Genomic DNA, 27,900 nt, shown 5'->3' on the forward strand with positions numbered 1-27,900 from the left:
GTGTCATTTTGTGTGTGGGCTGACGTCTGTGAACGTGATGTAGCAGTAATGCTGGTTAAGCTCCTCTTAAACTCCATAATACAGGGGAGCTGACAGACCGCCTACAACCACCAGCCTCGAGAAGATGAGCACAGTCATGCATGTGTACACTAATTTAATCTAACAGTCATAAGACTCGCAATCACAGAGATACAGTGAATCATGTGAACATCTGTTATAAAGTATACACACACAGGGGCTTCCCCAGTAGATGCAGGTTCACGTATCATCCCATTAATATAAAGATACACACAAATTATTCTGTTTACTTCTCTATTACAAATTATTGCAAACAATGAAACAACAGTCTGAGCCATCGCAGGCTGAAAATCTGTTTGGTCATAGTGCCCCCTACTGGTTATATAACCTTAATGCAGACAGAATTACCTTCCTCCACCTTGAAAAACTGTTTAGAAATTAGCCATTAAATACACACCATCGTGCAACAGTTGCCACCAAGTAGCAGTGAAACAATACCATAATATGTCTGGTATTTATGAAAGGAAATGAGTTATTTGAAACATCCGCCCGCTTTTGGCAAACAATCTGTTGTTTTTCACGTCAACTCTCATGAGAGTACGTCGCTGTGGTAACTAACCCCTGGGGGAAACACTGTACAGCATACATCTTTAATGACTTCAAAAAAGGAAAGAGAACTTGGTGCACACGTTTGAATTTAGTTTGGATGTTCTCTAATCTTCTGCTCTTGCTCTTGCTCTTGACGAAGGCGGTCGCACTTTTCTCCTCTCCTCCTCTTCCTTAGCTTCCCTGCTTAGCCTCTTATGTCCTTGTCTAGTCTCGTGTTTTTTGTATTACTTTTCCCTGGAACATTCTCTCACAGTCTGTTCTCTAAAACCTAAAAGAGGAATTATGGATTGGATCAACTGGTCCCTAAATGCAATTGACACCCCTTTCTCAACGAGAAGTTTGGGCTTGGGTGAGCCTGAGTGCTGAAGATATCTACCTATTCGGAACCATGGTAACAGGGTTCTGGCGGATCGGAGCTGGCTTGGCCCTGGCTTATCGAAGAATTAAGGAAGCGGAACCGGCTGTTCAAACCCCGACAAGGCTGCCCGCTGGGATTGGAACGATGGGAAAGGCGTGAGTTTCTCAAAATGGGCTCATTGAGTGCAGCACGGATAAGATCTTGGAGAGGCTACGGCTGCTGTGAATACTCAGAATAAGATCTCTGACTGCAGACTGGATACATCTCGGAAGGGCTAGCTCGGAATAACATCTCTGGGCGCAAATTGGATGACATCTCGGGGAGGCACACTGCCGTGAGTTCTCAGAATCGGCTCCTTGAGCACAAGAAATGACAACATCACAGAACGCAAGTATGGCGAAGCTCGCGGCTCTCCAACGGGAGAGTGAGAGACCAGTGTTGGACTGTAGAACTGCTTTGAAATTCATATGAGCTGTTCGCACTAAAGTAAAAAGCACCATCACTTATGCGGATACCCCTTTGGCGCCAGCTGCGGCCTCAAGGCTGGAGCTGAACAACAACACCCTGATAACGACTGTGTTTAGTCTGTTCCTTCCCAATCCATGCAAGGCCACCTGGGTTGGCTGGAAGACTGTTTACTTAGCCTAGCAGGGCGAAGGACACTGTCTCAGCTGAACTCTGGAAACGCACACACATACATATACACTGATATGCACACACTCATCCCCCCTCCCTTTCCAAACGCCTTCGACGCTTATTCCCTTCCCATGCTGCACCCTTTACCCACCCCTGTTGCTTCTCATGTGTTTCTTTGGTGTATTAAGAGTTTTTTCATGTGCTATGTGCAGAGGTGTTTTTTTCTGTTCTCAAACTGATCTCCCTGTTGGAGCTCAGTCTGGGGGGGGGGGGGGGGAGTTATTTTTTTCTCCTTATCTTTCCTCATGTGGTGCATTTTCCCATTGTTATACCTCTCTGACCTGTCTTCCCCATGTGATGTTTTGTGTAATGTATGTATGGTCGGAGGGTAAGATGGTGCCGCCATTGCGTGCAATAGGTCGGCAGCCTTATGAAATTTCCCCCTGTGGGACTAATAAAAGGTATATCAATTCAATTCAATAATTCACACAGGGTAAAAAATACACATACATTTACTTAAATCTTTTAATAAGTGGCGCTGAAGGTTTGTCAATATCTTTTAACTTGACAAGGCCAGCACTCACCGCTCTTTCTTGGTCGGCATTCTCTAAGTTCTCAGATTGGCTTCACTGTGGACAGTGAGCTGGTGTTCCAGCAGTTTCCAGTTCACGACAGGGTTCCTGGGTTGTTCCTAAACACCCTTACCAATTTTTTTTTTACCTGAGGGTGACAGCTTGGGTCTTATTCTCGGCCTCAGTGACACATGAGAAAAACTTTTACTTATGTACAAGTTGTGTTACTCTACAATTCTCTTTAGATCTTCACTGAGTTCCTTGGACTTTCCCATTATTTTGGGTATTAGTCAAACAAGTGAGTGCTGTCAAACAAATCCACTTTATGCTGGTAAAGAGAAACTAACTTTTATAGTCAATCATGATCACTAATGAGAAGTTAATAGACTTTGGCCTCGTCAAGTTAAACGACATTGTAGAACCCTCAGCACCACTTCTTAAAAGATTTAAGCGAGTGGATGCAAATATTTGAGCCTATATCCATACTTTACTGTGTGTGCATTAGAGAAAATGCTAAATAGATTTAAACTTATGCACCTACTCTATTCTATAGTTGCTCTCACACTGTTACACAACACCAGGGCTGTAGCTGAAAGAATACAAATTAAAGTATCCTAAACACATTAACTATTAATTTAACAAAGTAACAATTATAATCTATCAGATTTTTTCATGTTTTAATGACAGAGAACTGATATCCTGTGACCAAAAACACTGACTGTAAGTAACAGTCAGTGTTTTTGGTCACTTTCCTTTCTGGGTTCACAGAGATTAAACTTTATCAGTGTAGTAGATCATTTCCAGAAATACAGATTAAGGCACTTAAAACACACAAACACACACAGTGCCTTTCCTCTCTGCACTGCAGCAGCTTTGTTGCTTACAGCCTGTACCATGCGTTTTACTTCTTCATACAGCATTTTGCTAAAATCATAGTTTTCTCTTTCTGCTGCCAGCAGACCTGTCCATGTTTATGATTGGTCAGACGCCCCTTTCATATGAACACAATCCTAGCTAGACTCCAAAACCCTGGTTTAACTTTTCAAGCTGATAAATAGCTTTGTGTGCCCACTTATCCTGATTGCTTCACTATAATGTTGGCAAAGCCAAATAAAACAAAGCCGGGCATGTTGAACTTTCTTCATGATTCCCCCAGGGAAGATTTGGTAAACCTATTAAAATCACAGTAACTTGCTTTGTAAAAAGGAAACTCACAAACAAATTATAAAAAAATGTATTAAAATGAAACACCTCTTTTATTCAATGATGTCTTAGTAACACAACATTGTCAAATGCAGCATTTACTGCAAATAAGTTAAAAATGTAAACAAAACGTTAACTTTATATTTTTGTAATATCATTCGGGACGTGGCTTTAGGAGGTAGAACGGGTTGTCATTTTTCATACATCTTTACAATTTTTGTTTGTCATTTTGAATATTTATGATGTAAATCTGCAATGCTGCGACTTTAAGAGGTATCCATCCTCGACTGCTTTTATGGACTTCTTCAATCCTTTTTTGCCCTCCTGCTGAAGATTTTTCTTTAGGAAAGTCTTCCTCATTTAATCAAATGGTCTAAAGGCACGAAGGGATCTACAGGCTCGTAAAGCCTCTTGAGGCAATTTCTGACATTAGTTGATAGCATTGACTCCAGGAATGGTGGTCATACCTGTATGCCCTCGATTCTCTCTGTTACCACATAGGCATGATGCATAGCAATGAGAGGAACCTTGACTCCGGCCATTTCTCCCAGCTTGGTGGCCCACACACCTGCGGTAACACAGAAAGGCAAAAATGTCATAAGCATGTTACCTTTAACACCAAACAAATATCCTTAAAAATTGTATGGATTTTCCTTTGCTCATTGTGATTTCACTTTTACAGGATACATTTACATCAGGAGAGCAGTTGCAGGTTACATAAAGACTGCTTTACACTGTGTTACATTTGTGGATTTGTCATCTTTGAAAAAGAAAGCCAGCAAACCTGCACAGTTCACCACACAAGGTGTCTCAATGGTTCCGTGTTGTGTCTCCACTGCCTTTACCCTCTTCACACCAATATCATCAGTTCGCACTTGAATGCCAGTTACAGGACAGTTTTCGATCACCTGATTTAAAGAATGGAAAACAGAAATGCTGTATGCACTTTTTTCCATGCAAGTACAATGCACAAGGAATCAGTCGAGTAATATTACAGACGTTTAGATGTCCGACTGGAGAAGCCTCGTATTTACTTATTACTACAGAGGAAAAGTAACGGAACATGTCATTTGTGCAAAGCTTAAGAATGTAGTGTAGTAGTTGGGCTGTTCACAATATAAAGACATGCTAAGTCAAAACTAAGCAAACAGTACATACAGTCTGCCATTTAATGATCAGTGCATTCAACAGTTTTCATATGTGATTTATTGAGATCTGGCAGGCGTAACATAACTGTCAAAGAAATGGAATTGCTGCTTTGCTTTTTAAAAATGTTTTTAAGACTTTACTTTTTGATCTATAAACTAGCCATTAGGCTGCTGTGCAATGTAGATGCATTCCAGTCTCATCTACTCAAAAACATGTACCTATAACATCAAAGTGCTGTGTGCCGCGCCTGTGTCTAGCAGCCCTAGTCTATTGGACTACAGCAATTAATGTTTAGCTATTCACAGGGTTATGGCTTGGCTATCTGCAGAGGATATCTTATTTGGATAAGGGTGCTATTTTTGCACTGCAATATATCAAAAAATAAATAAATACAGTGGCTCAGAAAATGTGCACAATTGGCATGATAAGTAAAAAAAACAAAACAAAAACAATATTTGAAATAAAAGAAAACATAGCTTTTAAAGAGATATATCTCTCTCTCTCATATATATATATACATACATAAATAAATAAACAGAGTAAAGCTGGCCATCAACTAAAGAGGCATTTAGCAGATCAGTAGACATTACCGTGGCTCCTCGGGCAGTGGCTGCCCTGGTCAAGGTTGTGCAGGTACCTGCAGGGTCCATGGTGCCGTCTTTTGGAACATACAGTGTTCCATAAAGATCATCGACATTCATCAGAGGATACAGGTCCTTCGTCTCAGCCGGTGAAAGGACATGGGACTCAATACCATAAACTTTGCCCAGCTAGAAAAAAGAAAATGGGGAGATGACGTGTTCAATGTAAATATTACTTTAAAGGCACCTTTGTTCCAATTTCAAATAAGTGGTTAGAGAAAAATCTGCCATAATTTTAAATCATATCAAAGTCTTTATCTTCATGATAAAGCAAACAGAAAGACTCTTTTCAATACTGTAACTATAAGTTGAGTCTGTCGCTATGGCAGCATAGCGTTCTGTATTAGTTTTATAATATGCAAAGGGAACAGTAGTGTTGTTTGTGAACTTTGAAAATCTAACACACACAATTAAGGTAAATTACGTTTTTTTTCTCTCTCATGTACCTCATGTTAAGCAGTAAAAAAAACTTTTTTAGAAAACCCACAATCAATTTTACATTTAAAAGCCCCAAGGAGGAGCAGCAGTCGAATGTTTCATGAACTAGAGTGTTCCCTAAACACATCCTGTAGAGGCCATGTCTGTAGTGCACACATATTAAGCCGATATGTCTTGTTCTTTGGTGCTTGTGACTTCAGGATCCTTTACCTGAAGAATAGAATTATTTATGAGACATTACTCACCAACAACTATCTCAGTCTCGGAAATATTTAGTACATTTACATGCATAAAAAAAGATTTCCCTGTTGCAGATGGGTAAATGTGCATAAATATATACATAAAATCAATCAAACTGATTTACAAACTCAAATACTTTGAAATGAAGTGTCCTTTTCTTGAAGCACTGTGAACTAAATAGAAAACAAACAATTTTGACCAAGGATAACATTTACTTTCATCTTGTCTAATTGCTGTCACAGAACTACTTGCCCCATCTGAAGTCTTTGTGTGTTTGTGTGACTCCTTTTGTATCCCAAAAAGTTAATTCTGTTCATTCGGATGCAGCGTTTTTAGCAGAATAAACGCTTCGTCACTCATCCAAGTTGCTTCTTCAAGTCTGAGCTGAGCGGAGATTTCCCCAACCTTATAAACAGTTCACTTGCATAATGATTGAAACTAATGACTGAAACTAGCACCACTGACGAACATTGGGCTGTGAGGTCAGTTTCCTCATCATTAATATGAAAATTGTCATAAGCATTGATCAACAACAACTGATCAACAGACTGATCAATGAATACAAACACATTTTTCATGTGTTTTGCCTCTGTTTACCGAACAGTGCATCTATGCTTTCCTAATAATGTTCACAACCAACATGTCTCTGTCTTTACCGACATGAGGCGCTTGTACTCGTCAAGTCTTTGCTTGTTGGAAGCAATGAAGAGCCCTCCGTTCTGGATCCAGCCTGTATGGAGACCCGTCTCCTCCTCTAGGTCTTTGCTAATCACATTCCTGGTGTGGGCCAAGAGCTCTACCTCAACATCACTGGGTCGCAGCTGCCACAGGAGGCCTAATAAACAGAGGGACACATGAGTGGCTGTGCAAAAAACTTAGTGGACATTAGTGAGCGTCTCGCACATCACGCACATGCAGGTGAACACACTTGATAATAATTACTACACAAAATTACCAAAGAGTGCTTAATTTACTCTTAAAACTTCTTATTAGAACGCTGCTATTAAAGTAGGATGTATAACTTCAGGCAAACACAGCTCTCTGTACTGTTACAGACTGTTACCTGCAGTATGCCAGGTGGTGCCAGCAGTCAGTCTGTCTCTCTCCAGTAGAACTACATTAGTCATTCCCATTTTGGCCAAGTGGTAAATGGTCTGACAGCCCAGGCTTCCTCCTCCAATCACCACCGCATCAGCTGACCTGAGGCAAGAGGAGGTATATGAAAAGACTAAAAAGGCTGATGCTACTCTTGACATATGAAGGTAACCAACCAGCCTGTGAGCTAGCACTAACTTATCAATTCACAAGTGCAACACAGTCCCTTTTTTCTTTCCCCCTGCTTCCAATCTTTAAACTACAGCAACATAAAAACAGTATCAATAATGACCAATAACTCATTTTTTTTTATTAAACAAACAATAAACACTCTTGTTTTGATACCAACCTTTCCCAGTGCAAAGTATCAACAGAGCATCTATATTCTGTTCAGAACTTGTACATCACTGTGTCCATTCCTCCATGAACTAGTTTTTCTTCACAACCACGTATTAATCCACCACTTCAACCATTAGATTAATCAGCTGTTTATGTATAAAGTCACTGCATATAATCTTAAGAATATATTTCTGAAAACATTCCCACACAATCCATTTATCCATTAAAAACCCAATCTAACCTGGGTAATGGCTTAGTGGGTCCTGAGGAGGCTCCATCCTCCTGTTTGAGTGTCTTCTCATAGGGAACACTCTTTTCCTTGGTGGGCTCCGAGCTGTAGGACCGAGTGCTTGTCCGGCACAGCGGAGAAAGAGGAGGCCTCACTGCTGAGAACACTCGCCAAACTGCGCTCCTAAGGAAGGTCATGACCCCTGTGTGCAGTATGACAACACAAAGGGACATAGTGATATGTCAGCTGTTTTAAGTTGTAACACTCAAGGTTTCAGAACAAAGTCATTATGTACAAAAACTCTTTTCTGAAGTATTTTCTGCTTGTTCTGGCTAGGATTTGTTTGTTTGTTTTGCAACATTTTGTACCCAGTGAAAACCATAATAACTGAAAAATAAATGTAAATAACTTTATTATACTCAGGTTCAGGGGAATTTGCGCAGGGTTAGTAAATCTAGTGGGCAAGACTTGGCGGATTGAGTATATAATGCTGGCGCCTTGCTTTAGTTCAGCCACGTGCAAACACCAATAGTTTGACCAAACAAGGATTTTGGAAAAAACACTTTGGGCACCTGGGCGCAAAAACGGCAGCACATTCACCACTAAATAACCCCGCGCTTAATGCGTACTACAAAGCTTTTAGCGGGTAAATGTGCAATAACGTACAGAACGCGATGCACAGAGTGCGCTCGCCTGGAAACGACAAGTCTCAAAATAAAAGAAACTACATGCAGGTAGTAACGTGGCGTGAAGATCTGCTATCTCAAACAACGGAGCATGCAAATTACATAATGCAGCAACTTTTGGATGTACATTCATGTCGCACTTACGCTCGATTCCGCTTGTCCCAGATTGCCCCGGAAACACACTCGAGGAAAGAGCTAAGTAGTGAGAGGGGCTGCTTGCAGAATTAAGGGAGTGGGTTTATGGTGAGAAAGTAGTTCCGCAGACCAACGAGCGACAGAACTGCTGTCGCGGCCCACAAGACACAGCTCAGTAGCTGTCAGATAAATGTGAGCTGCAGCGGTGCTAGACTGCAGTTGTAGTTCCTACTTTCACATGCGGTTTGGCATACAACTAGAAATTAGATCAGTCAGATAAGATTATACCCAATCAGCCTAGTAAGTGGTGGAATTGAGCAACAACACATGACACTTTGGAAACGCCAGAAAAAGGTTAAGTAGACTTGGCAAGTACCTCAAATGAGTCAGCAGAGGTTCGTGACTTCGCTGGTTTTGTCGCATAAACATAAGTATGCACAAAATACCTCCTATGTGAAAATATTCAAGAAAATATATAATGTGCCAAAAGACAAACATTAATGTCGATTTGCTGTTTGTTCTGTTTGTTTGGTTCATGAATGTGTGGGTGTCTGTATTTCCGGGAGGCTAGGGTAACAGCTGCTATTGACAGCAGTGATCAAATCAAGCAGAAGTAGGTCATCACATATATGTTGAACATGTGGAGTTTGTCTGTGTGAGGCATTTGACTCAGTGTTGTGGGGATGTTGCAGTAGGACGGGGGAAGAAGAAAAAAACACTTTAAACCTCAAAAGAAGGCTCCTTGCCACACTGAATGACTCAAACTTTGGCTCCAGACTCCTGAGACATCTGTAGTTGAAGCCTGCCAAGCTGACCTCATGATTCCCCACCTCCTAACCAGCAGCCAATAAAGTGCAAAGTTTAGGTCCCTCCCCATGCCAGGAGGTTCTTTCTAGTTTAGACAGCTTTGAGCTAGACTGAAGCTGAGTATAGGAGCTGTTGCCAGCACTGGTATCTTATGTATAAGAATCTGAAACGAAGAAAGTGGATCACAGCTACCTTTGAACTTTGTAGATTTCCTTAAACTAATTTTTTATGTGACTGAATAACAGTGTCTTAAGGACAGAGTGTTATGTCCACGTGTATTTGTGTGCACGCACATGTGTATGCTGCTATGCCAGCGGATGCAGCAGAACACTGAGCTGTAAGCACATAGATTGTATATAGTGGCTTCTCTTCTCTTCCTGTGGTACGTGGCAGAGTGTTCCAGAGCGAACCAGATAAACTACTGTATATGCAGACAGCTGGGGTGTGCTTAGAGGTAAATGTGTATGCTTTGATACAGACTTGGGTATCAAGTGCTGGTGTACTTAGAAAGACAGAAAGAAATAGATTCAATCAGAATCAGAATACTTTACTAGGGGAAATTCTTTTTCGTTACAGTGCTCCATTATAAACAACCATTAACAAAGACAGACAATACACTAACTAAGAATAGCACAATATATACAGGCATATATATACATAAAGGTCACTTATTAATAACAAACCTGAGTCAATAGCTAATAACTGTTACATGAATAGACGGAGAAAATATCTTTTACGTTTGTGTCAAGTCCTTCATTTTTAGAGTGCTCTCAGAAGTTATTTTCACAGCAGAGAGAAAGCTGTCCTTTACTGGTAACTTGTAAAGATGACAAAGAAATAAAAGGAGAAATTATCAGCTTTCATGGTGATATGCACATACATTTTTCAGTATCTCAGAAATGGCAGTGTTGATTTGATTTCCCCCATTTTCAGCTGTGTAAGTTAACAACTGATTGACAAGTTGTCGTGGAAGTGTCTCACCCTTTTGCACACAGTGTTCACAGATGAGAGATGATCAGGTGTTCTTTCATGAGAGGTTATTTGGAGGCAAAGCCTTCACGGGATTCTGTGTAGCCCTGTGAAAAACTAATAATTTTCAGAAGCACCTTTAGCAGCAATAAGTGGAAGTAATCATTTTCTTTATGACTTTATCATCCTCTCACATTGTTGTGGAGGTATTTTGGCCCACTCGTCTCTACGGCTTTGCTTCACTTCATGAAGGTTTGCAGGCATTCATTTTATGAACAACAGGACTGTGCAATATGGCCAAGTACTTCTAGTACCTTCCAAAGGACATCTGTCCTAGAAGTCTTACAGTTTGTTCAGATCCAATTTTTCAAATCTGAGCCGTCCTGCCATGTAGTGAGAGGAGGCTTTGTTTTGGTTTGTTTTGTCCTGGTAATCCATCCAAACGAGCTATACTTGTTCTAATTTTACTCTCATGAAATTTAACCCTTACCAAACACCTGAAAAAAAACCAGTTCACCTGTAACAACAGAAAACAAAAAGGCTATGCTCTAGAGATCACAGATCCAATAGTGCAACAACCCACGCGTCATGTGAACTTATTTGTCAGTGTTACAGAGGCAGTACTGCAAGATGCAACACTGTTTTTAGTAATAAGAAACATAGGGCTGGACTGGAATTTGGCAATAATTTCAGTGGCGAAAGTTTTATTCACAGGTCAGGAAAACTCTGGAAAAGGTCTGCATGGACATGTATGGATGCTCCTGGAACTTTCTCAATCATCTTAGTTTTATTGTTACAAAGCAGTTGCTCCTTTCTCAATGGCCTGACCTTCAACTTGGAGCACAGACTGTTTTTGAGTTGAAATTGAAGAGAAATGTCCTGCACTTTGGATTATTCTGCAGTTTTTTAGTGCCTCTGCAGAATGCATGGGCAGGGTGCTCACTCATCTTTCTTCTCCTGGGAGTTTGGGTAAGTTTCCCAGGATTTTCAACACCTGCTAAAGGGGAAAACAACAGGTAAGATGGAGGGGGGGGGGGGGGGACTTCCTTGTGAGTTTTTCAGGTGTTTAACTGGGATTTCTTTTTTGGGTTTAGATTCCCAGAATCTGATTTTATTTTGTATGTGTGGCATTTTTTGTAAATATTTATATTTTAAGTAATGAAAATAGAAAACTGGTTTTATTGGCATTTGTTAATGTGGAAACACCTTTTCTTATGTGGTAGCAGTAAAATGAGGTGCAAAACAAATAATTCACGTGGCTTTAAATACGAAATGTTCGAGAAATAAATCACGCAACCTTACTTTGCTTCTGCCCTTATAATTCTGAAATGTACAGTATTGTATTTATTTCCTTGTGGCCTGCACTTTAAAACACATCAAGTTGGATAAAGACAGTTTTTGTAGTTTTGCCTCTGCACTGTACACTACCACAGAGGCTTTTAAATCAAACAATAACTGATTGAAGTGCTGACTTACGGCTTTAGGGGATTTAACAAAATAATGCTTTAACTTTTAAGGAATTATTGCCATTCGAACAAATGACTGACAAGCAGTTTCGTGGCCAGGTGACGGCTGATCCCTTGTAATTAAATGACAAATGTAGTAGACATAAGAATGATTCAAAGTGTTGAATTTATATCTTACACAAATCAAAGTCTACAGCTTGTTACTGTTATTTTAATTGAGACCTAAAGACACATCAGTGCCAGTGAGCAAGCCCTTTATTCTGCTGAAAAGAAAAAGACTAAATAAACCATCAGAGGCAGTAAAGAATTTGGGAATTGTCAAATCAACAAACTGGTACGTTGTTAATAAGAATAAATGCACTGGCCAGCTCAGGGCCTGAAAAACCACAAAAGACAACTAAAGTGCATGACGACAGAATTATTTGGTTAAGAAAAACAGCCAAAGCATTTCTAAAGGCAAAGAAATGGGATATTATTCAGTGGCCAAGTCAGTCATAATCCAACAGAGCATGCTTTTCAGTTATTAAATACACAAGCTGAAGGCAAAGAGGCCTAAAAACAAGCAGAAACTGATGGTGGCTGCTGTAAAGGCCTGGCAGCCAGCATCTCAGTGAAGCAAACACATTTAACAATGTCAATGTTTTTTTTAGACTTAATGCTGATGGCTGAAAAGGATTTTCATCAGTTCTGAGCCTCTAAAAATGGGGCACTGTATATGAAACTGACTGTAATTCCGAAACAGTTAATGCAAAATTTTTGTAAATCCCCTTGAATAAAAACTGAAAGTCTGCACATCAATCACAATGACTGATTTAAAATCCACTGCAAAAATTGTGTCTTAAACTGCATTTATGTACTTCTCCATCTACACACACATCTATAGGTGTGCATGTATGTAAACTCTGGCTGCAGGAGCAAAATTTAGGAAACAGTACCCCCTTGTGTTTTTTCTTCTTAGTACATGGTAGCTTTGTGTATTTAATAAAATATGTTAATTTGTTAACTAACAGTCCATAACCATTTATATAACAGTGCAAAAATATTTGTATTTCAATTCTGAGCTGCTTGCTATCCAGATGTGAAATCAGTGGCAATTAATGAATCGTAATATTAATATAAATTTATTGCTCAAAGATGCAGAGACAAAAAGTAGACCCAGAGACAAAACTGGACCCACGTATCGTACATCATGTTGTGCAACTCATCTGTGATTCACAAAGAAAAACAAATAAGTTAAGATATTTGCAGGAAAACAAATCTTCAATGTCAAAAAAACAATATACGAAACAGACCGTCATCAATGCGCACAAAAATGAAATACAAGTTTAGTTTGACCTGATCAAATCCACAAACTTGCGACACCAGTTACCTGCACTGCAACCCTGTCTAGACGAGTGTCAGCTCAATCCTGGAGCGACAGCGATGCTACAAAAGACTGTTAAAGGCTGTACTTTCATAAGACTTTTAAACACTTAAGCAACACATAGCATTTATACTTTTTAAACATAACATGTGGACGCTCTCCAAAACTGGATAAAAACCAAAGCTACACTCTTCATGCCTCAACATGTTGCATGGATTTTATGTAAGTAATTGGGCCTTCAAAAAAAAAGTATTTATACTTTATGAATTTCTCGTGGTTGTAATAGTGTCATAAAACCTGAAATCTTCTCAAACGGTTCTCGAATCATGATGTAATATTTTAAAACCAGTAATATGCGCAAAATTACATGAAGGTAATTTTGTTTCCAGTTCATGTTAAACTCTTAAGGATGAACATGGCTAAATGTGAAAATATTAAAATACAGCTAGGGAGTAGAAGATAATCCAAGTTAATCCATTAAGTTAAGAAAAAAAAAATCAATCTGAAGAAGCTTAAACTGATCAAAAGCAAACATTCAATGTGTAAGAGCTACTAACAAAATACTTAATGAATATAAACTTTCATAGTTTTCAGAGGTACACAAGTTTGAGAAAGGTCTGGAAGAAATTAAGAAAAAAAGAAACATCAATTATGGTCATTCGAGATTTGTGTTAACTCTCCAGTCCCCAGTGGAGGACACACGCAAACACAGAAATGTACAGACAGATTATAGCAACACGAAAAAAAGAACAATAGCCAATACATTTCAGACTTTTTTTTCCAGACTTGCCAGGAGTTGTTAACAGTGCAATTACTGAACCCTCGGTTAGAATATGATCAACAGATTACGCACTATCACAGGAGTACATTTAAACAGGTTGACACGAACCATACAGAATGAATTAACGCTCTAAATGAAGCAACTAAACTAGATGACTGAGCAAAGTAAAAGAAAAGCACAAAAAAGGATAAACACTCTAAACATGGTTTGAGAGTTTGAGAAAAATCTATTGTGCAAGTTGACGCATTTATTACACCGAGACAACTGTGCATGTCTTTACACAAAGCCGAAACGAACACCATATCTTATGTTGTTGCCTCCTATCTAAGAAGCTCAGGTTAAATGACACTGAGCATGTCAGTTTTATGACACAAGGTGGAGTGAAAGTATCTCTCTCTCCTCAGTAACAGTCTCTCTGACCTCATGGCTTGTGGACCTGCAGATTCTCCTCAGCTACATTTGTGCTGCACTAAAGTTCATCCCTGTAGGCAACTGACAGCATCTCGGGTGCTGGGGCAGCCCCTTTCAGGGTCTTGTGGGAGCCCCTCCAATCAGTCCTCACAGAGTCATCATCCCACAGGGTCGACGTCTCTGTGTCGCTCACCCACTGGGGATCACCGGCGTAGTGACATGGCTGGACCAGCAGGGGGTGCGCACTGAAGGCTTGTACGTTTCTATTGGGGAAGTGGGATTTGTAGTCCTCGCTGCAGAGGGAGCACAAAGGCAGTGTTTAGACTGGGTAAAATCATTCGAAACTTAAAAACACAGGATAGGATGTCACAATAAAGAAAAAATAACAAAAATAACAGCGCTGGAACTACAGATAGAAGTTTTGTTTTTCTTGGGGGGGCAGTTTGAGCAATTTTTCACCATTCACTGAAATGTTAAATATAAACATCAGGGATATTTTGTGATTTCATTTCACTATACTGATTTGACAAGAGATGGTGACAACAGGCCAATTTCAGAGATGGTTCAGTTACTCTTGGCATGAAGGGCAACAATGCATGGGGTGCATTTGTTGAGTGTTCTCAGCAGACTAGTCAAGCATATCAAATCAGAATCACAGTGGTGTGAAAAAGAGAGAGAGTGCAGAGAAAGCAGGCTGGCTATAGGCCAGATTTCCACACATGATGGAGCACACAGACACAGCCAGGCCTTCTGGTTTGCAGGTCCTTTGGGACAAAGTGCATTTCATTTCTTAGAGTTAGTTCCTGATGACGAGAACAGTTGCCTTGTTGGGGAAACTGTCAAGGATATCATTGTTACAGTCAGAATTTGATTCACCCATTACACTAATAATTTAAAGATACATTTGGAGGTGAAGTCGATATTTTATAGACCTCCAACAACCATCTAGCATGAAATAGAAGCTTTACAGATGATGGCTCCAAGTCAGCAGTTGAAGGATCGCCAATGTGGTTAGACTTCCTTTGTATGGAGAGACAAACGTCCATTTTTATTGCATCAGACAGTCGTCTGGACCTTTGCAACCAAAAATGTGAACCTCATAGTGATGCCAGATGAACGCTAAGGGATAACCATAGTCATCATGGTGGAGGAACCATGAATGTCTGTATTATTATGGCAGTAGTTAAAACTAAACAACAACATCTGCGGTTGAAAATTAAAGCCAATGATTAAAAAAGCAGTTCCAACAATGGCCACTGGAGGCTTGCTCCCAAAGTGAGTCAACCCCATTGACTCCAATGTTAGTAGGCCAACTTCCAACCAGAAAATACTATTTCCCCTTCAAGTGGTAGGCCTTAGCTATTTAGAGTGACTGAACTGTCTGTGCTCTAGTTATGGTGCATATAATAGAATATTTTTAGTGAGCTTTAATTAGCAGGTATCTATGTCTGTGACAAATTCACATGATGCAACTTGTCAACTATCCTACCATCTTTCATTTCTTGACAATAGCTCATTTCTATCTGCCAAAGCTGAATATATATGATAAATGATAATAGCAACCACCTATCAATGGGCTAAAATTATTCTTTTTTGTTATTATTATTAAAGCATCATTTTGATTTCGCAGCCAACGGCATAAACAAACCAAAAAATGCTGTAGTTCTAAATATAAGGCTTCAAAATTAAAGTGCCCAAACAAATGACTGATATTAGTGTGGCAGCATAATTCTTTTATATCAAATCTGTAATAAAGAAACTTTGATGTTGCAGCTTAATTTTTGTTTTGTTTTTACCAAAGTACAGACCATACTGTGAGTGCCACAAACACTGGTATAAACTTAAATAACAAACCATAGAAATTTAAGTATGGACTAAAATAGTCTGGACTGACCATACAGTAGTGTAATTCATGGAGAAAGGCAACAACATAGGCTTGGAAAAATATAGATATCTTCTTTACCACAAACAAAACTGAGTCCACTCTGGCTGCTCACATCTGTCTGTCACAATGTGTTTAAGAAAATGTCAGCCCACACTGACAAAAATTCAGACCATTAATCCCAGAAAGAGATGCAGACACGAGGCCTGTGCATCATAAAAGGAAAATGCTGAGAAAGATTAAATCTATTTTGAAATGTGGTGCGCTAATTCAGCTTGACAAGCACAACATATCAAAGTGACTTCCTTTCAGAAAAATGCAGTGAAGTAAAACCACAGACTTCCACATAGTTCTTTAATCTATACACTCCAAACAAAACTAGGCTAAATATAAAGCATGTACACATGTTTAGGCAGCTATAGAAAAGAATGTTTTTAGCCCTGAGGTCTGTTTTAGTTTAAACGGTCTCGCAGGAGAAGGAGATTAAAGAGTGCTGAAGAACAGGTTTCATTATAGCGGTCACTGTATGGAACATACAAGAAGAAAACCAGAAAAACTTCAAAGTGTGCAGAGAGTAGCATGAGTGTATTTTTGACACTTTTTTATGATACATACTTCGGATGTTTGTCGTACATAATGGGGAGGAATTCATCAACAGGCAGCATCTTGGAAAGTGGCTCAGCATTGAGGAGTTTCTGGGCTCCCTGTAGGGAGATGGCGTAGGACAGAGTCCAATACGAGTAGTCGGCCATCACCAAGTTACGAACGTTCTCCACTGGCTCCTCCTTTCCAGGATTCACCTGCTTCCTGCCCAAGTATCTGTGGCAACATAAAGCGATCATAAGAACTAAAGAAGTTAAAAAAAGAATCAGGCATGGGGTAGAAGCAGCAAAAACCCAGGATGGTCAAGGCATGTGATTTTTACAATCAAACTCCACCTTGCTGTTCTTTTCTGCCCAGCAGGCATAAAACATTTTTCAGCACATGCTCTGTACGTGCATTTTCCTTCCAAATATGTACGAAAAAAGAAAGTTCTAACGTCACATGTTTAAGTATTTTGGATGAGCTTTAACCATGGAGCTTGGGATAACAATTCTATTAGGGCTTTTTTTTTTAATTAAATGATTTTATCTCTTAATATGAGAAAAAAAAAATCACCCTACTGGACTTCATGGTTCTGCACAGTACACAAAATGTTAATGGTTATAGCAAATACGATTGCTCTACAAAAATATGTTCCATTAAGTTATTATTGTATATCACAGTCATAAATTTGTCCCAAATTCTACACTAGAAAAACTTCAAACTTTGTCTGAAGTTTTGTCTAATCCCGTTTGTATGATTTCAAACAAAACCAGCAAACTATATCAAAGGGTACAAATGCACTTTGGACTTTATAATGAACCTAACCTGGGCTTTCTTACCTGCGTCTCATTTAACCTTAACCAAAACAGGGACTGGACTGGAAACTAGGAGTAAAATGTGTCTTACATGATGTCCCAGTCCAGCTCCACCTGCTCCACATCCTGCATCATTTTGAGTATTCGTCGCTTGAAGTTGGCCTGAAAGCGAACATCGTCTTCAAAGACCAGGGCCTTATCCATCTGCATGTCCACCATCTATGGAAAAAGAAGTATACACACTGTAAGCCTGACCTGTTAAATAAATCAAAAGGTTTGTGTCATAAAAGCAGGTTTTTATTTTGCATCCATCTTCTTTACAAACATGACTCTTGGTTTTCAGCTGAGTGCAATTATTTTCATTTACAGTCGTGAAAAAGAAAGTACGCCTTCTTTGAATTTTAAGGTTTTACATAAAAATAATCTGGTCCTTAGCAGTTCTTATGTAAATGCAAATTCAGATAAACAACCACGCGTTATATATTACATCATGTCATTATTGATTGTATGAGAACAACTCCATAATGCAGAAGCTAAGGACAACTTACTTAGATATGAATTAAGAGGGTAAATAGCAGCCAGGCACTGTGAATCAAATACACTTAACATCAGCAGGTCTGAGCACTTACATAAAAGCAGATGTTTTGGCAGTTTGGTGGTATGGAGCATTCAGGTGTGTGTTAACACAATGTCAAGAAGGAAAGACATCTTACACATGACCTTAAAGAAGCAATTGTTGCTGTCTTTTGTCTTGGAAGGGTTGTGAAGCCATTTTCAATCATTTTGAAGTCCATTTTTTGAAAACATTCAGTACAGCTGACAATCTTCCTGTGGACATCCCAGCAAATTCACCCCAAGGTCAGATTGTGCATTGCTCAGAGAGGTTGCAAAAAAAAAAAAAACAAGAGCTACATTTCAGACTCTACAGACCTCAGTTAGCATGTGAAATGTTAAAGTTTATAACAGCACAGTCAGAAAAAAGACTGAAGAAGTACGGCAAGTTTGAAGGGTTGCAAGAAGAAAGCCTCTTCTTGGCAGCACGGCTTAGGTTTGCAAACTTACATCTAAAAAAAACCCACAAGACTTCTGGAACAATGTGTGGTGGACATATGACACCAAAGTGAAGATGTTTGGCCATAATGGACGCTGATATGTCTGGAGAAAACCCAAACACAGCACATAAACCTCACACCAACTGTCAGCACAATGGTAGAGGGGTGATTATTTGTGCTTTTTCTACAACCACAGGACCTGTGCTGCGAGTCAGAAGCTCCTCTGTATACCAGGTCATTCTAGTGTTAAATATGAGGCCTTCTGTCCAAAAGCTAAAACCTTTGGGTCATGCAGCAAATCTACAACAAAATGCCTGAAAAAGAAATAAATCAAGGTGTTGCAACGGCCGAATCAAAGTCCAAACCTCATCTCAGCTGAAATGCTGTGGTGGACTTTAAGATAACTGTGCATAAATGGATGCCTGCAAACCTCAGTGAAGTGAAGCTGCGTGCTGTAAATGAGAGCGGGCCAAAATTCTTCCACAATGATGTAAGACACCGATTAAGTCATCCAGAAAACCACTACTTCAAGTTATTACTGCTAAAGGTAACGTAAAAGCTACTGAAGTTGATATAGAAACGCTTAGAACTCAAAGAAGTTATACTTTTGTTTTCACATGACTGTATCATAATATTGTAAAAAGGTGATTTGCAAGGACTGTATATACAATTATGCTTTCTTCTTATATAGTATACTATGAAGTATAAATTAAAATATTTGAGTTTTAACTTCAGAAAAGGGATTTGACAAATGTGTGACAGTGTGTGTCCTCTCACCTCCTTCCAGATGTAATAGTGACTGAGGAAGCAGCCCACTTCTCCTTTGGTCAGAGTGCGTCCAGAGAATGGGTCATAGTATCCTGGCAGCAGGTCGACACCCAAAATCTTAATGTCACTGCTGTTCAGTGCACTGCATACACACACACACACACACACACACACACACACACTTTTTTTTAGGTAATTCTGTCTTTGATAAGAGAAGAGCGTTCAAATTTGGAGCATACGTAGCCATAACGCTGACATTTATTATAAACCACAAGTGTCCATATTTTCAAGATAAGAATTGAAATTGGCCTCACACCAAGAGTCTGAATTGACACGGTGTTACATTTCTTGACAAACTTAACTATAAAACTGAGAGAGGAAAAGAGCTGAGAGCAATCCACTCACTTTCCATCCACGGCATCGACCACTTTGACGTCAATCTCAAGCTCGTTTAGAGAGAACAACATCCTGTCTCTGCGGTCAGCACGCCGTCGCAGGTTAATCAGATAAATCTGTGCAGGAGATGGGCGACCCAGAACGTTATTTAAATCTGGACACTGTGTACCATCATCATAAATCTTTGAGTTTCATCAAATGGGTCGACTGCATATTCGGCATGTTTTCAAACTCTTTTCACTCAGTGAAAACAGGCATCATAATTGGTCTGAATCTTGCTGAACATAAAGTACTACCTAAAAAGTTGATGTATAATTATATTATATATTACACATAATTACAGCCATGCTTTCATTACTGCATAGAACAAGCCTGTATAAGGTTGGGTTAACCTTTTTTACACATTAACTGAAAAAACTTGAACTGGTTCACCTACCTCATCAAATCCCAGGAGGTCTCTCTGTTTTGGAAACATGTGGATGAAACGGGAAGGATACATGGGTGGCCCGTCGACTTTTCCACAAACAGGGATATTAGTTTGGGGGGGTAAAAGAGAGGTGAGCTGATGTGCCTTTTTTTTTTAAACTGTCATTATTTGCCTTTAGTATTACAAATCATCTATGCTCTTACTCATAGACTCAAGGTGAACATGGACAAAGTTGAGACGATCGTCTTCTAAGGTGTAGTGCGGTTTGGCTGGAACGTTCAGGTAGCCGTAGCGCTCCTTGTTGCACAGGTACATCTGTATCTCTGAGTAGCAACAAAAAGCAATCATTTAATAAATTATAAACATATTTATTCATGTATATTTTCAACACTGAGTCCTGAAATATACAAATATTCTACAGTGAAGCAAGCGCAGACGTGATTTAGTGCAACAGCTGTGTTGAGTAAACCTGACTGCTGAACATAATAACACACAAGCATCTACAGACCTGCAGCCCGACAGGAGAAGGCAAAAACAATAATATCGTCGTAGGGCCACGAGTAGTCCTCATGAGGAGGATAGAAAGCAAGTTTTTTCATGCCCTCCTTCCTCAAATCCAGCAGCAGGGTGCTGTGGACCATAGGCACAGGGAAGCAGCCCACTCGGTGACGATGACGGGTGGGGAAGTACTCTGCTGTTCGACGATAATATCCCTAAAGAATTGAGATATTTAAAAAAATATGCTTACTTATGTCCTAGATCTGTGTCATTTTTCTGCATTATGTTCATCAAGAAAGCAACAACAATTTTTTTTCTCAAGTATTCCCTTTAAGCGGATAAATAATCACTCATTTTTAAGTGCTGCTCACCTGTGGAGTAATACCACACCAGTAGTTAGAGTACGCCCCCGGAGAATCTAACATAGGAGCGATGACTGACTTGTTTTCTGCTATCAGCAGGTTGAGGGATTCTGGATTTGTGAGGATATTGTCCGTGTCTGCGTACTGAATCACAGAGACAGAAAATACAAAGGAAAAAGTATTTTTCATTCAAATTACAGTTGCTAAGTTTTTTTTTTTCTTGGATGAAATAACAGCCTCAGTAAGAAAGACATCCCATCTGCTTAATCAAGAAAGGAGATAATATGAAACTCATCACAAGAAAGGTACCAAGATATAATCAGCCCAGCGTTTCCTGGCAAAGTTGAGCGCTGCTTGTTTCAGCTTCATCACATATTCGTATCTGCTGTTGGGCCAATGCTTAGGACCCAGCTCTCCAGCATAGGACCTAAGACACACAGAAGTACAGTATTATTAGGGGATATAATACTATATCGGTAAAATGTTGTATAATTTGCCATGTGAAGCAAATATGTGATTGGCTGAATGGTTTCTATTGTAAAAAAACAAAACAAAACAAAAACAGCATCGCTGAATCATGCTGGAGTGTTGACCACAGTGAATACAGCATACCGATGCTAATGGATTAAATAAAACCAGAACAGAAAATAAGTTCTGTGGTGCTGTGAAAAGAGCATAAACAGGTGGATAACGTAACAGTTTCATGACTGTAGAAGTTTAGCAGAACTCACTCAGAATAAATAACTGACAGGCATAAAAGAGTCTGCTAATAGAAAGCAGAGCATCATGTACAGACAAGCCTAGATATGCTTTGTCAAACTCTTTTTTTAGCTTTTAAAATGAATACCAGATGAACTGCAAAGTTGCAGCCTACAGAGGGGTGTTAATACTTTCATTGAACACGTGGACAAAAAGAGCAAGTAAGCAAAATCAATACATGTGCAATCTGAACATTGTTTGATTTATTTTGTCAATACCAGGATGACACTTCAGAGGATCATAGATTTGCCTCCTGATGAGTAAAAGGGATTTATTGTTCCTGTCATTTCCCTTGTAGAAAGCAACTATTGAAGGTGATCTGCTTTGATCCACGTGTGCTGTAAGATCAAGTTGGGGGTGTTTCCAAACTCAAATCCCAGCAGTACACAAAGCTCAACACATTAACATTTTCAGACTTACGTTGGCTTGTCCATTGGTCTCCACTCAACATAATGGTAATATTTCTGCATGACAGTCAGCCACTCCTTCAGTATGGCTGTGGTGTTATCTGTGTTGTGATCCGTGGCTGCCCTGGAAAGCACAGAGAAGGCAGAGGGTGAAGTAACTGCACCAAACGTAGGGAACCTAAACTTGGTGTTGGTTCTTGTTATTACTTATTCCCCTCGTTGTGCCAGGGGAACAGTGAAATCTACATTATGTGAATTTTTCAGCTCCTCATCATGCCGGTGCAAAATTCATGCTGCATTCCCGCTCTCATTGGTAAATGTCAAATTATTTGCTGACAGGCTTATTTGATTCGGTGCCCAATACTGATGTTCAGCCTGTGTATTACTCGATCAACAAACAAAACCAAATACAATACAAAACAACACAATACAAATGATTACTACTTATTTGAGCAGAGTTTTTCAGGTCTGTAAACGTTTTAATGTTGTCTCTCAGTTCCACTGAATGATCTGAACAATCATTTTCCGCTTCTCTGGTTTACGGTATACCACAAGGTTCTATTTTGGGGCCTTTACCGTTTTTGTCACATCTGCTCCCTTTTCAGCACATTTTCATCACTTTTATGGACATTTCTTATCACTGCTAGATAGACTGGCTGTCAAATTTCTTCAACTTTAGTGAAGAGAAAGCAAAAATCCCATGACAGATTTGTGCTGAAGGTAATGGAAATTCTAGATTGCCTTGCCCCTTTTGCTACAGTTTGAATAACTTTTGATTGTGGATACTCCCGTTAAAGCTCTGGTTCACTCTCGTTTTTATCACTTCAGAAATATTGTCAAGTTAGGTTTCATTGTTTCACAGTCTGAATTGGAAATCAATCAAATCATAATCAGTCTTTTATTTCATCACATCTAGATTATTGCAATTCGCTAATTCAGTTCCACTTGCACTCCATTAACTTCAGTCTACTTTAAGATTCTAGTTTTGACTTTTAGAGCTCTGCATTAACAAGCACCAGCATATATCAGGTATCTTTTTGTATCCTTACATCCCCAGTACATCCCTGAGGTGACTTAATCAGGACTTGCTGGCTGATATACAAATATAAAAATAAATGAGACAAATACCCCAAGAGTTTGAAGCTCTCTCCCACTGAGTCATAGCACTATGAAGTTGGTGATCTCTTTTAAAAATGAGGTTAAAAATGCATATTTTTAACCTTGCTTTTTGGTAACTTTTTTTGTCTTTATGTTTTTAGCATTTTGTGATATTCATCTTGAAAGGGGTTATATGAAGAAAATTTACTTTTTCATTACTTTTTGATTACTTTTAACCCAATGCACTTCATGACCTCTGGGCAGAAAAGAAGAGCAAAGTGGCCGACAGTTTTTGCACTAAAATATTCATTGGATCTTGTTCCTGTCCACAGCTGTGAGTTATCTTCGGCAGTGTCACTCTAGCAAACCTTTACTTGTGGTGAAGTAGGGTTGGACAAAATGACAAGGTATATCAAAGATACTAGATATCTGTCAATTAGCAGAATGGCTCTATTGCATGACCAGGTTTTTGTTAGTCTTGTTTTTTTTATTTGTGCAAATAAGACACCACTGCAGAGTAACATCCTTTTTTCTTTTTTTTTTACTTCATCGTAATATTAGGGCTCTTAATGATTTCTTTAAACTCATATTTGTACAGCAACTGGAGACACAGTTAGGGAAGGTCTCTTTGAGCCATTTCTATACAACTGCGGATTCCAAGATCATTGGTTCAAACAATTATACAATGTAAAAGTTACTCTCATGTGTCTGGAAGAAGACCCAAATCGTTACTCTCAGATGAGAGGAAACTGATTAGGATGTTCAGGAACAAACCAGGAACCTCCAAGGCTCAAGCCTGCCATGAACTGAAAGTTGCTGAAACACCAGTGTCACTGTCCACACTGGAGTGAGTTTTACAACACCATGGACTGAGAGAGCGCTAACCGAAAAAAGAAACCCCTGATCTAAAATCAACACCTTCAAGCTTGACTACAATTTACAGTTACTTTCAAACACAATAACACTATCAGGTGTCAAACACGGTGCTGGTAGCATCATGCTCTGCTGCCAGTGGTAGGGGTAAACATAAAGCCTGAAATCAACAGATGGATAGTCGAAACTTGGACACAACTGAGTGTTCCAACAGGACAATGATCCCAAACACACATAAAAACTGTTATTGGAATGGATAAAGCAGGCCAACATTAAGCTTCTGGAATGGCCTTCCCAAAGCACCTACCTCAACTCTATTGACAATTTGTGGACTATGCTTAAAGGCCCGATCTGGATCCAACCAATTTAAATAAACTCTACTAATTCTACTAAGAAGAGTGTTCAAATATCCGTCTGGAAGTGTGCCAGAAGCTTGTTGGTGGCTACCAAGGCGTCTGAGGTGCTGCTTGCTAAATCTTCGTGTGGGTGGATGTTTATTTTTGACTCTGTATGGATTAGAGAAAATCCTAAATAAAGTTCTTACTTTGTTTCAAATAAATAATTAAAAGTCAAAAATTGCCATGACTTTCATGACGATGATGATCAATATTCCCGTAGGACTCAACATACTAGAGTCATCTCCTCATATTAAACCAACAGTTAATCTTTTTCCATCATTACACCGATTAAACGGGATCTCTTTTACTTCCTCACTAATAAACCACTCCGCGCTGTCTAAACAGCTAAATCCCTAGAGTTTGTAGATTTGAACATGCAGCATGAATTATAAAGAAGTAAAATCCCTGCTGGTACAGTTACTCTATACAAACTTCACGGGACATAAAACTCCAAGCGAGCGACGGTAGGAAACGAATGCGGCGGAGTGAAAGGCAGCCTGGACTGTGAAAGGCGCAGAGGGAACAGGGGAGGGGTAGGACGCTGCTGCTTTCACAAACTCATTTAAATGCCATTGACCTTTTGAACGGCTGCTATAGACGGATAAAAAGGAGACCTCTCTACAAACAGCCTGGCAGTCCATGCAGGAAACCCACCACACAGAGATGCGATCTTTGGGGTAGTTGAGTCTCTCCAGAGCTCCGAGGTAGTACGGCAGGGAGTGACCGGTATTTCTCGCTATGATAGCGATAACCACGGTTGGAGGCTGCATTTTCGACTCCTCTGGATACTTCTCCTCCGAAAAGTAACATTCAGTCTGAAAAACAAAGGCCCCCAAAGCTAGAAAATGAAGTATCATGGTGGAGGCTGTTAAAGTTGGAAAGTAATCCGCGGGGCTCCGGAGCAGCACGTAGCCGCGGTACGCGTCAGCAGTCCAAGAAAAAAGGGCTTTCCCAAATGTTCAACCCCCCCTTTCTTCATGTACAAGCTGGCCCCTTCTGAAGAGAAATGCAAACCCAATCCTAAAGCCAGAGAGGGTTATATTCCGCTGTAATAAATCTTTTCCTGTAGGAAAAAAAACAGAAAGAGGGGAAAGAGGCGTGATTTGGCCACACTGGTATTTACAGCGGTGGGATACCCTTGGAAAGATTAGAAAGATGGAGAATAAAGTTTTAAAGTTTAAGGTCGAACATCCTTAAAAATGTCATTAAAATATTCCCAGGGATAGAAATCGGGGGGGGAGGGGGGGGGTGCATTTAAACATGGCAATTTGTTAGTCAAAAATGTATTTATTTATTTATTTATTTATTGTTTTTGAGTAAACCAGTCACAGCCTTTTAAATATTCCGACCACAGTATGGGCATTTAGTCTGTATGTGTGATATTCTGATACATACATCTGAAATAGAAAGGGATTTTGAATAAACCCAGCTTTGTCGTAATATGAAGCCAAAGAGTAGCAATTACAGAGATTCACCAGCAGAGGGAGGTTTTGATCCAAGAGAAGAATCATTATGTCGCGCACGTCTTCCTGAGGCCTTTGATCCTTTGGTTTTCTCAAATGCTGCAATTAGGATCAATTACGAGGTTATTTTCACATTTATTATTTTATTCTACTTAATAGTTATCTTTTTGAAACGTTCTCATCGTATGTCACCTTCCACTACATTCACTCATGCTATATAGTGCTTATTTGCATGCATATAATAGTTGCAAGGTCAGTTTTACTCTGTTGACATTTGCCTTATAAGAAATGCAGTGTCTGCTACAGAGACACTGAGGCTTGATGAACAAAAAACAAAAATAACAAAAATGAAAACAAGTGTAAATGTTTTTAAGGGACATGTTCAACCTAATATTCATTGTAAATCTTTACATTTAAATACTCTAGAGCTTTGACAGAGAAAGTTGGGAAGTTTGTGGTTTTAATCAAAGGGGACCTTCCAAATTGTAAACACAGCTTGTAACATCATTTTCCATTTTGCACTGTGGCTCTTATTTATTGCAGTCCTAGAGCTTCGAGTGGCCTGTTGACAAGAGAAGATGTACAGTAGCCTGGGTGTTCCTCAGTATATTAAAGAGTCAAAGGTCATCTTGAATGTATTGAGTGTCAGTATGTGGGCAATAGAAAATTCATGGCCAATAGCCAAGTAGAAGATGCAGGGGCAGACAGATGCATTGGCTTCGGGGTGTAGGTGTGGCGGGAGAGCAGATTAAAACAAAGGATTAAAACACACTCGTACGGGGGGAAACAAGCACATATACACAGTTAGATCTTCAATTGTATTTTTCGTCTAGAACAACAGTAGAAAATAAACGTGAAAAGATGTGCTTGCTCCCATGGGGCTAGTGAGTATAAGGAGGCAAATGTTTTAAAAACTGATGCTCAGAGTGCTCGGCATACAAGTGAAAATTCACTTGTATGTAAGATGGACAGGACAGAGGCTGTGCGAAAAGGGGACCGATGGGAACAGACAAAAGAGAATGGAAACGATGGAAAGGGCAGTGGAGAGAAAAAATAAAGAATGGGGAGATGCATTAGTGTGGGTGGAAAATAATAAGCAAAGTCGTATATAATGAATTTTGGCTCTTTTGGCAGGCTCTGTGAATAAACGAAGGCAGTCAAGGCTGACAATGGCAGACTTGGGGCATAGGGGTTGTTTGTGTGGACAGGTCACAAGGGTTGAGGGTCAAATCTCTCCTATTCATGACACCCCAAGTGTTGCCATGCTCACACACACAAAAACACACGCACGCTCATGTGCACGCATACACGTATGTCAGGCTCACTTTCTCAGCGCTTGTGGCTGCAGCTGATCTGGGAGAGTTCAACCTCGGGTGCACTAACTTTTCACTGCAGGGTCAAGGGTGGAGGTGGCGTTTGTGTGTGAATCGGGGACAGACGGACAAGGAAAGCGAGAGAATGACAAAAAGAAAATCTTCATTGTTTTGACCAGATTGCAGGAGAGACCGCAAAAGAAAGCTGCAGCGACACCAGGACTGTGCATGCACGCATACAAAATAATATACCTAAATCACCTCAAATGTTAGCCATCAATACTCATAGCTTTAGCTCTATTTGTGCAGGTTGCAAGATACTCACAACTCTCATATCTATACAGAACGCACATGTCCTAACTGGTCACGCAGCCTCTATTCTATCTTTAATCTTTTCTTTGCTGGGCCAGGAAATTCTTGTCAGCGTGAGCGAATGATTGGCTGTAAGTTTGGATGTGACAAAGTGTAAGTGTTTCTGTTTTTGTGTGTTGGGACCAAAACTGGTGGGCAGCACAGAGTCGTGACATTCTCGCAAGCTTCCGGGACCTTTATTGCTGTGGCAATAATCAATAGCGTTCCCACAGAGACGTCTTTTGGCTGGGCAGGTCAATACCTGTCACTCAGGGGCTCAGTCATGGCACAGACCCTCTTACTCAGCA

General features: G+C 39.7%; 2 protein-coding genes and 1 long non-coding RNA gene across 4 annotated transcripts in view; 1 reads left to right on the forward strand and 2 right to left on the reverse strand.

Annotated features, from left to right (window-relative positions):
• The window catches only part of sardh (sarcosine dehydrogenase), a 43,265-nt gene extending 34,412 nt beyond the window's left edge, over positions 1–8,853 (reverse strand). The window contains exons 1-7 of one of the 2 annotated variants that reach the window (XM_040000463.1): positions 8,725–8,853; positions 7,540–7,729; positions 6,928–7,064; positions 6,521–6,699; positions 5,136–5,315; positions 4,181–4,304; positions 3,864–3,964 (exon numbers count right to left, since the gene is read on the reverse strand). In XM_040000463.1, the coding sequence (XP_039856397.1) occupies positions 3,864–3,964; positions 4,181–4,304; positions 5,136–5,315; positions 6,521–6,699; positions 6,928–7,064; positions 7,540–7,724 (906 nt within the window). In that variant the 5' untranslated portion in view covers positions 7,725–7,729; positions 8,725–8,853. Of the gene's footprint in view, positions 1–3,863; positions 3,965–4,180; positions 4,305–5,135; positions 5,316–6,520; positions 6,700–6,927; positions 7,065–7,539; positions 7,730–8,357; positions 8,604–8,724 lie in introns of those variants that run through there. The other variant, XM_040000462.1, reaches the window with a different exon arrangement.
• Positions 1–27,900, forward strand: part of LOC120714343 — an 873,031-nt gene that overhangs the window by 342,546 nt on the left and 502,585 nt on the right. The window lies entirely within an intron of this gene.
• On the reverse strand, positions 12,696–25,533 carry cercam (cerebral endothelial cell adhesion molecule). Its single transcript, XM_040000478.1, has 12 exons — positions 25,120–25,533; positions 22,110–22,220; positions 21,240–21,357; positions 20,940–21,074; positions 20,579–20,783; positions 20,274–20,393; positions 20,080–20,156; positions 19,653–19,759; positions 19,257–19,389; positions 17,519–17,646; positions 16,643–16,846; positions 12,696–14,438 (listed from the first exon to the last, which is right to left on the reverse strand). Exons 1-12 carry the CDS (start codon positions 25,320–25,322, stop codon positions 14,204–14,206), a joined length of 1,776 nt encoding a protein of 591 aa, XP_039856412.1. The 5' UTR covers positions 25,323–25,533; the 3' UTR covers positions 12,696–14,203.

Source organism: Simochromis diagramma, unplaced genomic scaffold (assembly GCF_900408965.1).
Source record: "Simochromis diagramma unplaced genomic scaffold, fSimDia1.1 OVJJ01000596.1, whole genome shotgun sequence".
NCBI classification, from domain to species: domain Eukaryota; kingdom Metazoa; phylum Chordata; class Actinopteri; order Cichliformes; family Cichlidae; genus Simochromis; species Simochromis diagramma.

Coding starts and splice junctions, on each gene's coding strand:
- cercam (XM_040000478.1), bottom strand. CDS start 25,322: ATGATACTTCATTTTCTAGCTTTGGGGGCCTTTGTTTTTCAGACTGAA. Junction 22,221..25,119: donor AAAGATCGCATCTCTGTGTG/GTGGGTTTCCTG, acceptor TGTGCTTTCCAG/GGCAGCCACGGATCACAACA. Junction 20,394..20,578: donor CTTCTCCTGTCGGGCTGCAG/GTCTGTAGATGC, acceptor GTTGCTACTCAG/AGATACAGATGTACCTGTGC.